General features: G+C 43.7%; 1 protein-coding gene across 1 annotated transcript; it reads right to left on the bottom strand.

Moving 5' to 3' along the window:
• Positions 1–8,103: 8,103 nt before the first annotated feature.
• Positions 8,104–9,959, bottom strand: Phb1l2 (prohibitin 1 like 2). Its single transcript, XM_039098130.2, has one exon. The coding sequence runs from the start codon at positions 8,987–8,989 to the stop codon at positions 8,228–8,230; it is 762 nt and encodes a 253-aa protein (XP_038954058.1). The 5' UTR covers positions 8,990–9,959; the 3' UTR covers positions 8,104–8,227.
• Positions 9,960–12,443: the final 2,484 nt, after the last annotated feature.

Here is a 12,443-nt window from a genome sequence, read left to right as displayed (position 1 = left end):
TACTTGACGGGGGCAGTGGGATTCTCTCTTCTCAGTATTCTTTGTTCCCTGGTTCCTGATGTATCTGAGTGTGCTTTACCATGTGCTCCTAATCGGATGCACAGTTCTGCCACAGGCCCAATGCGGTTGATACATTATGGACTGGAACTTTTACAACTGGAACTCAGACACCCCTCTTCTCTCTACCCATCCCAGTGGTTTGTTATAGTGATAGAAGATAGACCAACAAATCCTTTTAGCTTCTAGATTCAGGAAAGGAGATATAGACCTAGTCTTTTTAATGGAATGAATGCCAAGGGCTTTGTGGGCATCTCTTTGTACCACCACAGTAACATAATTACCTTCCTGAGATGCAGTGCGTTTGTGCAAACAGTGTTGCTCAGGGGGTTTTTAGAAGGATTGGAGGTAATCTTTGTCAGTAGTCTGTACACTTGCTTTAAAGACTGGAGAGGAAGCGTTTGCAGGTTTGTGGACCACTTAATTCCGAGAGAAGTACTTTATCTGTTGTACGTGACAGAAGCTATGGACATCAAAGAAATGGATGGCTTTGGCTGTGTTCCAATTGCTTTATTTGTGAACACTAATATTTTGAATCTCATGTAATTTTCAGATGCCCCGAAATATCATTCTCCTCTTGCTCTTTTAAATTCATTCTAAGATGTAAAAAAATATATATATATATATGTCTAGCACACGGGCTGTGCAAAAGCAGGTACCAGATTTGGCCCTTGGGCTATAGCTTGCTGATCTAAGTAGGTGACTTCTCAGAGGACATAGGGCATGTTAGGGGATGAATAATTACACATATGGTCATTATACTCAGCCGTTCTCAGAGGCCCATTAGAGAGGCAGCTCGCTTCCTTGATGGATTTATATTTCTCAAGGGCACAGCTCTCATATAATTCAACGAAACAAAATAGTAACTGACATTTTAGAGACAATAGAAGTGTTTTTGCGTGTCACAGCTTAGTGAAAGATATGAAGGTATTATCAACGGAAGCTCAACTGGGTGTCCAGCTGAACTTTGTGATTAATTCACCTTCGTTGGCCGCAAAGGCCTCATCCAAAGCCGCAGCGGGGATGTCTCAATGTGAGTTGTTTGGTGTCCACATCTTGCTGTAACCGTGACTGGCACTACCACCTACTCTCACTTCCCTGTTACAATACTGAAAACTCCATTCCCAGCTATAGCTTAACTGCTGTGCTCTAACGGCGGAATCCAACAAGTTTTAGACTTTAAAGTTCTCATCTGTCCTCCTCCAATAGTATTATACTAGTGTTCAATTAGATTATGCATGTTACATTTCTGGAATGTAATAAATGCTTAACCAACATTTCCTACAGCCATAATTATCCTGGTGACCCATCTTGAGAGGTTCCAGGTTATATATTTGCTGCGATACTTATGGGGTATCACTTGCTAACTGTGAGTCTAACTTACTTGTTCATCATCAGCAGAACGAGGTATTTTGTCTTTAAAAAAAATCTATGTACAGTTTTATGGAATGAGAGAATTTCAACCATCTTTCTTGTTACTATGAAAACAAGTGATTGAAACTATGTGTTTATCATGCAGTAGGCCCTATTTGGTTAACAGAGGCTCTTTCTGGAGGTATTTTAAAAGACAGCAATTGCTTGGCTCAGTAGTACTAGACTTTCTGATTAAGTTCTTGAATATTAATTTTTTTCAGTGTGGTGGATCCAAGCCAGGGCCTTGCACATGCCAGAGAAGGACTCAAACCCTGAGCTACACTGCAGTCCTTTAGAATTTACATTTATGACATGTCCTTAGATGATGTCAATGCCTCTGGCTTGGATTCACTAGAGAATTGTTTGTCTAGGTGACCTTCAATAGTCTTCCTAATTTTGGCAGTAGTACACTTCATTTTTGTGCATTGTAGCTCTTAATTATTAGGGCGGTCCGTGCAGTCAGTGCCGAGCTGCAGAAGTGAACAATATAGATGAGACTTCCTCTTCTTCTGGATGTCCCACCCTAAGATGTACAATAGCCAGTAGGAAGTAGTCTGTACTACGGGTTACCCAAAGTACTTTATAGATGGTAGCGGTTGGTATTCTGTCTAAGCTCCACCCCTACAGCTACCTGGAAACCGCCAGGTATGCTCCGCCCCACAGTTGCCAGGCAACAGCCAGCTGCCTGACTATGTAAGGGGCTGCTTGCCCTCTCCTCTTTCTCTTACTCCCCTCTTACCCGCTCTTACTCTTTGTTTTTCGCTGCTCTTGCCCCCTTCCCCATCCCCTCCCTCCACGTGCCCATGGCCCGCCTTTCTGCTCCTCTACTCTTTTCTCTCATTAAACCTCTCCACGTGGAACCGTGTTGTCTGGGTGTATACTGTCTGGGCACAGGCCGAGATTTAAACCCTAACAGTAGCGTATTGCATTCTTCAGATAGCTCTGAGGGAGTTGTTACAATTATCTTTCTTTTTTCAAATAGGGAAGCTGAAGCAATAGGCCCAGCAGTGTGCCCATGGCACGACTATGCCCAGAGCTGAGGAGTTCACTTAGGTGGTTTTGTTTTAGAGCCACGAATATGCACAACAGCCTACATAAGTGTCTATGTAAGACACAGCAAGTATCTTAGTCTATTCTGGCTTTTTGATAATAATCCAAAGGTTTTGTAGCTTCATTAAAACAGAAATTTGGTTCACCCAGTCCTGGTCACTGGGAAGTCTGAGGTCAAGTTGTTGGCAGACTGAGTTCCTGGTCAGAAGAAGGCCTGCCCCTGGCCCCAGATCTCTGCCTCTTTACACAGTGGGAAAGAAGAGAGGACAGACCCTAGAGTCTCTTTCACGGGAACCAAATGTATCGTAGTCAAGAGGTTCTGCAGCTGGATTCCATTCTCGGCTAAAGGTCCCATGTCCCAGTACCATAGCACTGGGGCTTAGCACTTCGGCGTATGGATTTTGGGGGAACATAAGCAATCAGTGGACCATAAAGAGATTTGCTGTAAAAGAAAGCAAAGGGGGTCCATTTGGATACAAAAGAGCAAACTGGAATAAATAATCCACAGAAAGAAAGAAAAAAAAAAGAAAAAGAAAAACAGTCCGTGAATCAACACAGCTGGAGAGGATTTTTTTTTTTTTTAGTTAAAAGCTGTAAACATCTAGATCTTTTGTCAACGCCCCTAAAAGATAGTTAAAATAAAATTGCAGCAATGTTATTTTTAAAAGTGTAGAAAGCCTCTCCAGAAAGCACGAAGTCGGCTGTGAGAGCGGAGGGGACATTACTGTAACGACTCCAACGACATTTCGCATCTGGAAGAGACTTCAGAAGGGAGCTGCTCTAACAAGGCTCTTGCTGTTCAGTTTACAAGTTCTGTGTTGTCTGGGTGGGGCGGGGGAAATCTCCGAGGTACATTGTATTTACACGAAGCCCTCCCTCCTCCACCTGATCCCTCCTGGTCCCGTTCCCACCCACTTCCAGACCATCCACAAAATCTCTTCCGTGTCCATTTGATGTAAGCAGGAGTCATCCAAGAGGAGGAAACCCCGATTGAGAAAATGCCTTCATAAAGCAATAGGTGAGCCTTTAGGGTATTTTCTTAATTAGTGATTGACACGGGGGGCCCAGTCAATTGTGGGTGCCATCCCTGGATGGTAGTCTGGGATTCTATAGGAAAGCAGGTCGATCAATTTACTAGGGGTAAGCCAGTAACCAGTAGCCCTCCACCCTGTTTGGGTTTCTGTCCCGACTTTTAGACGATGGTGTAGAGGTGTAAGTCGAACAATCCCCTTCCTTCCCAAGTTGCTTTGGTGATGGTATTTCATTACACCATTATGAAGCCTGACTGAGACGATAAGGTATCTAGCAAAATGCGTGGAGCAGAGTAAGTGCCCATCATAAGCATATCTTTTATTTTAAATTTTAAGTAAAAACAAACTTGTCTGAAAGATAACACAATCAGATCATGAGGTAGTTGTGTCTTTAACCCCCCCCCCCAATAGAATTCTGTTTTTTTCATATAAAAGCATTTTCTGCTTTTCCTCACTTAGTTTTATATCTTCATGCCCAAGCTTTGCTTAATCAAGGAAAGCCTTTCTAACGAGCTCAGGTGCGAGCTTTCTCTCTGTCTTGTGCTTTTCTTTACATTTTTTATTTATTTTTACTTTATATTGGTGAATGTCTGTCTTCACCTATAAATGCCTGTTGCCCATAGAAGCCAGAAGAAGGCATCAGTATTCATTGGAGTTAATAGTTAATGATGGTTGTGAGCCACCGTGTGTGGGGAACTGAACCCAGTCCTCTGCAAGAAGAGCAAGTTCTCTTAACTGCTGGGCCATCTCTCCAGACCTCCTCTTTTAGTAGTGTCAGGTTTCTTAACAAATATGTTACTGGTAAGTTTTCTTTTTTAGGGTTAGTTTTTGATTCTTATTTTCCTACATTTCAAGAATTACCTTGAACCTAGACTTCAGTTCTTGTTGAGCATTTTCGTTTAGCCTCATCTTTACCACACAATGAATGAACAGTCTGATTCTAAATGGAGGGGCTCTTCAGAGGACTGTGACTGTGATCAACAAAGTGCCTTACCTGTCCCACAAATGAAGAGAATTAATTAGACCACTTCGCCATTAAAAATAGCATCTGTTTTGGGTTTTTTGAATGTTGGACGTGTTATTTCCTCATCCAGATCATTCATTCTTTGTTTTCACGATGTCAGATCTTTTGTAGAAATGCATGGGTAAAGTAACAGCTGTGCCAGCATTCTTTGCATTTCTCATATGCTTGCTTCACCCTGAGGGAACCTGCCAAAGCTCTAGATGTGGGAATTCAGTGCCAATCCATCCCTCAACTCCTGCTTTGTTTTGTGCACTATGGACACTCAGCATACATCGTGAGGGCTGTTGATAAGGACAGATTCAATCGCAGTGCTTTACTCTCATGAAGAATGCTTGCCCTTGTTCATCGTCTATACCCATCACCTCTCTTGTCCATGCTGATGGCTGTGTGGAAGCTAAGATTTAAATAGCCACCTATCTTCAGTCATGTGCCTGACTTGATTTCTGAGCTGTAATGTGAAGCGTGTGGAATAAGGAGGAACTCTCTATTTTGATACGTTTTTGTGTTCTTACTCATCACTAAAGAGCTGCGATAGATCTTAGTGTCCTGATGACTTCCTTCATGGTCTTAGTTTAGCTTAATGCTGTGCTTTGTATTATGCCTTAGCGTTCACTGTGGTTTGCTTATGCTTTGGGTGTGTGCCCCAAAAGTTCATACTGGAAACTCCGGTCCCCAAGATCTTAAAAACCAGAAGGACGTTTTAGAGGTAGAGTGTAATGGAAGGGAATAGTGAAAATTTTGGTTTCGTAAAAAACCCAGTTATGTTATGAGATTATGTTTTTGTCCTAATCCCAGGTATGGGGATATGGGACTGCTTCAGACTGTCATAGCTGCTATCATTGTCTACTGCTCTAGGATGGGAATGATTTTTGTCGGCTTCAGATAGTTTATGTTTGGGATTCTGGGGACTCTTGAGAGGGTATAAATGTCAGAGCCCCAAGAGGGCCTGTGGTGGCTGCTGTTGTCCCCGCTGCTGCTGGTCCCTGCTGTTGTGTCGATGATTTTGCTATTGATCGCTGGATTGCTGGATTGTTTGATTACTAGCTCAAGATACCCTGAGGATGAAGATTGGACTTGCCCCTAGGAACTCAAAGCCCCTAATCAGCAGGAAGCAGGCTAAAGTGATCCATGTACACTTTCCCCTTTAACCTTCTTTGTCTCCTACCTAACATCTAGGGGTTGGAAATGATTAAGGAGGGATAAGGGTTGGAAGAGTGGTAGATATAAGAACCCAGTAAAGTAACCCTAAAAGTATGGTTATAGAAGGGAGCTAAATAATGGAAGATACGATGCTCAGAAGGGATTAAATAGCTCTTTTGGGGTCCTGGTTCATTCCCCACTGGGCAGCAAGAATGGTCCCTGAATTCCCTTAGCTTCCTGGTTTGGGATGAGCTCTATCCACGGAGCATGTGGCCAGTTTCAGTTCTGCTTCTCTGTCATGTTGTAGTTTGGTCCAGGGACCCTGCCTGGATGCTGGTGCCATTCTATATGGATTCTTCAAAGTTGGAATCATAAATGAAACATGACTTACCCCATAAAAGGTGCTGCCTCGGGTGTGTTACTACAGCAGTGGAAAGGACTGATACAGCACCCGCCTCATAATTTTACCTTTGCTTTACTTTAGTCTTGATTGGATCCACCTATCTATCCAACTGCCAGAGGAACAGGGACTTGAAAGCTGTGTGCGTTCTCTACTGAAATTCCATAACTCAGACAATGGTAGAAGTGAGACACAGCCTCTAGTACTGTAATTAGGCCAGTGTTCCTTAAACACACACACACACACACACACACACACACACACACACACACACAGACACACACACACACACACACACACACACACACACACACACACACACACACACATCGAAGGTTTGGCCCATAGCCCACAATCCATTGGGAAATGCTGACACCCATAAGAGATAAGTCTTACTGGGAGGTTCTTAAGTCACTGGGGACATGGCTTCAAAGAAGGCAATAGAATTCTCTCCGTATTTTGTCTCTCTTTGGCTATGAGGTCAGTGGTTTTGTTCTACCAATACATTTATTCCCTACCATGATGTGCTGCCTTGCTACAGACTCAAAGTCATAGTGTCGTTTAACCATGGTCAGTCTAAAGCCTCCAAAACTATGAGCCCAAGTAGACCTTTCTAAGTTATAAGCTGACCACCTCAGTTGTCTGTCATAGCAATGGAAATAGAGCTAACACATCACTGTCAAACACAGAGCTCCAAACCCTAGATTGATTACTTGCTAGCTGCACGTCTGATGTATTATTGCCTAACTCCACTCATTTCCATCTCAATGATATCCCACTTCCAGGTTACCTCTCTACACCCCCCATCTCACATCTGCCCCCTCCCACTCCCCTTTGCCTCTATGAGGGTACTACCTACCCTCTCCTGCCCCACCGCTCTAGCATCTCCCTACACTGGGGCATCAAACCTCCACAGGACCAAAAGCCTTCCCTCCCACTGATGTCAGATAAGGCCATCCTCTGCTACATACATATCTGGAGCCATGGATCCCTCCATGTACACTCCTTGGTTGGTGATTTAGTTCCTGGGAGCTCTGGGTGCCCCAGCCAGCCAACATTGTTCTTCCTATGGGGTTGCAATCCCCTTCAGATCCTCCAGTCCTTCCGACAGCTCCCTCAGTGGGGTCCCCGAGCTCGGTCTGATGGTTGGCTCCAAGCATTCACATCTGCATTGGTCAGTTGCTGGCAGAACTTCCCAAGGAACAGCCACACCAGGTTCCTGTCAGCAAAGGCCTCTTGGCAACAGCGACAGAGACAGGGTTTAGTGTCTGCAGATAGGATGGATCTCCAAGTGGGGTGGTCCCAGGATGGCCCTTCTTTCAGTCTCTGCTCCATTTTTTGCCCCGTCTTTCCTTTGGACAGGAGCATTTCTGGATTAAAAACTTTGAGATGGGTGGGTGGCCCCATCCCTTGACCTGGGGCCGTGCCTATCTACTGGAGGTGGTAGTCTCTGCAGGTTCTATCTCCCCTTTGCTGTGCATTTCAGCAAAAGTCATCTCCATTGGGTCCTGGGAGCCTCTCATTTTCCTGGCATCTGGAACCTTCCAGTTATTGCCTCAGTTTTTAGTGCTTAAAATACTTTTTTACTTTCACTTGACTTTGTGGCATTAATGTTTTTATTTTATTAGTTTTTTTCTCAGAGTTTGGTGTTAAAATTTTAAAGGCTAAGCTAGGAAGTCCTTCCTGGGAGGATCTCAGGTAGTTCCGGTTAGGTGTTTGTAGCCCAGAATGGGAACCATCTAAAGGGTCATCTGGCCTGGATGTTCACCCTCACAGGCGTGACTTCTCCTATTGGCTCTCAGTTGCAAGTTCGTCAGAGTTAATCCCTGGAGCACCTGTGTGTGAGCTCCGAGCAACTAGCTCTCACACTGGCTCCTAGCTCCTGTTAGACTGAGCATCGCAAAGAAGAGACTACACGGTCTTTTTTTTTTTTTTTTTTTTTTTTTTTTTGAAGTGATTTTACCTTTATTTCCTTCATGTTAAGCCAATCATTAAATTTCACAGTGATTTCTGGGGTGGGGCAGAAGGAAGGCGTCATTCAGAGCGATGGAGGCCCTGGCCTGGCTGGCCTTACTGGGGGAGCTGGAGGAGCACGGACTGCCCTGCTGGCAGTTAGGTGATGTTCCGAGAGCGGGAGAGCTGATAAGCAATGTCCTCAGCAGCTTCCAGCTTTCGCAGCTCGATCAGGCCATCCCCGGCGGTGGCCAGTGAGTTGGCGATCAGCTCAGCCGCTTTGGAGTCACCCTCAGCAGAGATGATGGCCGCCTTCTTCTGCTGCTCAGCCTTTTCCACCACAAATCTGGCTCTCTCTGCTTCCTGCTGAGCCACCTGTTTGGCTTCCACCGCCTCTGTGAACTCCTTCCCGAAGGTCAGATGTGTCAGGGACACGTCATCCAGGATGAGCCCAAATGTTGCTGCTCGCTCTGTGAGGTCATCACTCACCTGCCTGGAGACCAGCTCTCGCTGGGTAATCAATTCTCCAGCATCGAATCGAGCCACCACCGACTTGAGGATCTCTGTGGTGATAGATGGCAGCACCCGCTCATCATAGTCCTCGCCAATGCTGGTGTAGATACGAGGAAGCTGGCTGGCCACCGGCCGGAAGAGGATACGTAGTGTGATGTTGACATTCTGCAAGTCTTTGCTGCCGGTGATGACCGGCACTTTACGTGGTCGAGAGCGGCAGTCAAAGATGATTGGCTTCTGTACCCAGGGGATGAGGAAGTGAGTCCCTTCCCCTACCACGATGTCCTGCACGCCACGGAATCGGTCCGTGGCGGCATCCACGTTATATAGAGCAGAGTTCACCACGCCTCCTGCAACTGCTAAGGCCAGGCCGAACTTTCCGATGGACTCAAACACTTTGGCAGCCATGACTCCTTCTGTTGCTTCCGCTCACACCTGTTTCCACTCTGACCTCCACATGAATTCCTCAGCCTCGCATACTGCCTACACGGTCTTTTTATGACTCAGCCTTCAGAGTTAGGTAGTGTCATGCTGGCCTCACTATCTTCGTTAAAGTAGTCATAAAACTACCTATAAATAAAAGAAGAAGGAATAGGCATCCCACAGTTTCGAAACCTTGAGGACGGCACCCTTGGTAGTTACCGTTAGAAAATGTGAGTTTTCTCCAGTTATTGATACCATTTGATAACTTCCACCTCCACCCTTAGAATGGCGATGGCATTGTTAAACCTGAAGAGAATTTCAGGACCACGACATTGACAGAACATATTTGCTGAACTTTCTTTCTCTTTTGAAGCTTAATTGTTTGGAGAACGATTTAAGATGACAAACCCCAGCTTATTTGCAGGCAATCTGGAACTCCAGGCAGGTCCACGAATTCATGGCTCTGAAGAAATGATTCTGAGACTGTATCCATATTTCATGGAGGTCCAAATGCTTCAGCTCCCTAATGGAAAGTTCTCTAACAGACTGTCATATCTAGTGTAACTGACCAGCCAAATTTAATTATTATTCATGCCACAAGGCCTAATACTCATTTTTTCCTGCAGAGAACTTGGCTTTGGTACCCACTGGTAGATGCCAGGCACTAGGTTATTACTGGAATAGGAAAGGAGTCGCAACTCACAGCTTCAGGCTCCAGGGTGGAGCGTTTAGAGTACAGGACCATGATTGCTGGACTCATTCTTAGTGGTGGGGTCCACACTGAGCTGTGCTTACAAAATGAGCTCGTCACACATTCATTTCTATCCCAACAAACAACCCACAGGGCCAACTTTCTTCTCCGGTTATAATTGAAGGAAAGCAAACAGAACAAAATTGCAATTATCTTTTATGTCACATTTATTTTCTTGTGAATTATTAAATGATTGATCACCCAAATGTAGTTAGCATACTTGTTAATTTGAGGGTGGAGAGGATGGAAAGTCTCATATTCATTTATCTAATGGGCATCACTAATTGAAAGGTCCTTTTGGCAGAACTCTGACTTTCCAATCAGTTGCTTGGTGGAAAGTTTTAAAATTAACATGAAGTGAAAGGCATATTAAATAAGATACCTGCTGCAATCTTGTATGTGTGTGTGTGTATGTATATGTGTGTATATGTGTATGTGTATGTGTGTATATGCATATGTATATTTGTGTGTATTACTTTTCACATTCAAATATATGTATGCCTATGTATGTGTGTATATGTATATCTGTATGCATATGTGTGTATATGTGCATGTATATTTGTGTGTGGAGTGTGTGTGTATGTATATGTGTGTTATGTGTATGTGTATATGCATATGTATATTTATGTGTATGTATGCCTATGTATGTGTGTATATGTATATCTGTATGCGTATGTGTGTATATGTACATGTATATTTGTGTGTGTGTGAGAGAGAGAGAGAGACAGAGACAGAGACAGAGAGAGACAGAGAGATTCATACCCTGTGATTTTGGTTAAATGTCATGATCTTATGGGCTTCAAATAAGGTAGACTGGGCTTCCTTTCCTTGTATCATGGCCCTTGGAAACACTTATCCTACGTGAAAAACTTAGGAACATCTTCTACATAACATGTTGCGTTTTGTTACCCCCACCCTGTTTACAAGCTGTCGATGTGCAGGGAATGCATCTCATCCTGAGTCCAGGGGAAAAAACAACTCGTAAGCTCAGCTTGCTTTAGTCCCCCCTACAATCAAACATCTTTATTTAAATCTCTGAGAATGTGTGATTGGGAATGCTCCCTACTGCTTAGTTTCAAGACAGAAAGCAAATTCAGTGTGTGGGTAAGAAGGGAAAGAAGGTGTTTAAAATCCTACTTCTCTATGAATGAGGTCTCTGTGATTTGAATACACAAGGAAATGTTATATCTTCAACACCCCTGGTGTGTAACATTAGGCTAAAATACAATATGACGGTCCACTTGTACCACGTTGCAGTAAGAAAAGTAATACAAATTCTGTAGTACCAGGAAGTGTTCGTAAACCCCCAAAGACCAATCAGGAGCTAATCTGGTGCAATCGCACTAGGGTCTTTCTTCACAGGCTCAAGTTTGGGCTTAACTCACTGCCCCACAGGACGGTTCTGGTGAAGAAGCCCGGAATACTCATCGGGACAAAGTTTTATAGGAAATGATGATCGAGGGTGAGTGTCTCTAGCCTGGCAAGCATCTAATTGGGGGCGGGCTACTATGACCTTTAACATGATTGGCTGGTGCTGGGAGCCAAACGTAACTTCTCCTTTCCTCCTGATTGGTGGGAGTAAAGTGCCAGGGGGTGGACTTGTAACCTAGAGATCTTGTTGGAGGGCAACCTGAAAAGTAGTGCCGTTAGTTGACTTGAGTTCAAACTTAGGTCAGGTTCTCTAAGATGGTGTCTGAACCCAAAAGATTTCTCTCTATTCATGTTCTCTTTGTGTTGCCGTATTTCTTTTGGTCTTTTTGTGTTAGCTGTGACTTGTGTGCTAAGTGATCTAATTACGTTAGCTCATTTAATATTTTGAATAGTATAATAGTGTGGTGGTGAGCTTTAATCATCAATTTGGCGCACATTAGAATCAGCTGGAAACGGAGTCTAAATATAGGATTATCTAGATGAAATTGGTCTTGGGCACGTCTATGATAGATCGTCTTGATTGCTTTAGTTGTCCCAGGAAGACATAGCCTGAAAGTAGGCAGTGCCGTTTGGGGACCCTCAACTGTGCAGCCGAAGAGAAGGCAGCTGTGCGCTAAGCATGTGACTAACCGCGGACATTTTTTCTGCCTTGACTAGGAACTTCAGATTTCTGCCTTGACAACTTTGCAAGGATGAATTGTAATCCAGACCTGTGAGGTAAAACAAACCATTTCTCCCCTAAGTGGCTCCCCCCACTGCAGGATCTTTCATTATAGCCAGAGAAATGAAACTAAACAAAGCTATTTATTATGGCTGTAAATTCAGTAGAGTGAATTATAAAGCATAATTCCCCAAACTACCACAAATTAACATTTGCTTTTATTCCAAACTTGAGACACATTACATTCTATTACAGTGTTAGACATATGAAGGGTTTTTTTTTTTTTATTTTTTTCCCTGTGAAAACCATTTCACCAATGGAAATAGGCACCTCTGATTCTACCTCAGGAACTGTCCATTCAAATTTTTACTTGTTGACTTGATCTAGATTGTGAGCATATGAAAGCCTAGGCTAAAAACTGGTCCTCTGTGAATTGAGAGGAGCACAAGAGCAAAGCCTTCCAAGGAAGTATAATCAATTTCAGAGGCAGTTAATAAACTGGACTTGAAATTAGACTGGAAAGATTGAGCAATACCAAAACAAAAATTATAACTTTAAGCACTTGCAATATGCCAGCAGCATTAATTATTTTCTTT

The sequence above is a fragment of the Rattus norvegicus genome, chromosome 19 (genome assembly GCF_036323735.1).
Source record: "Rattus norvegicus strain BN/NHsdMcwi chromosome 19, GRCr8, whole genome shotgun sequence".
Taxonomy (NCBI): domain Eukaryota; kingdom Metazoa; phylum Chordata; class Mammalia; order Rodentia; family Muridae; genus Rattus; species Rattus norvegicus.
This window is presented reverse-complemented; position numbering and strand designations above follow the sequence as displayed.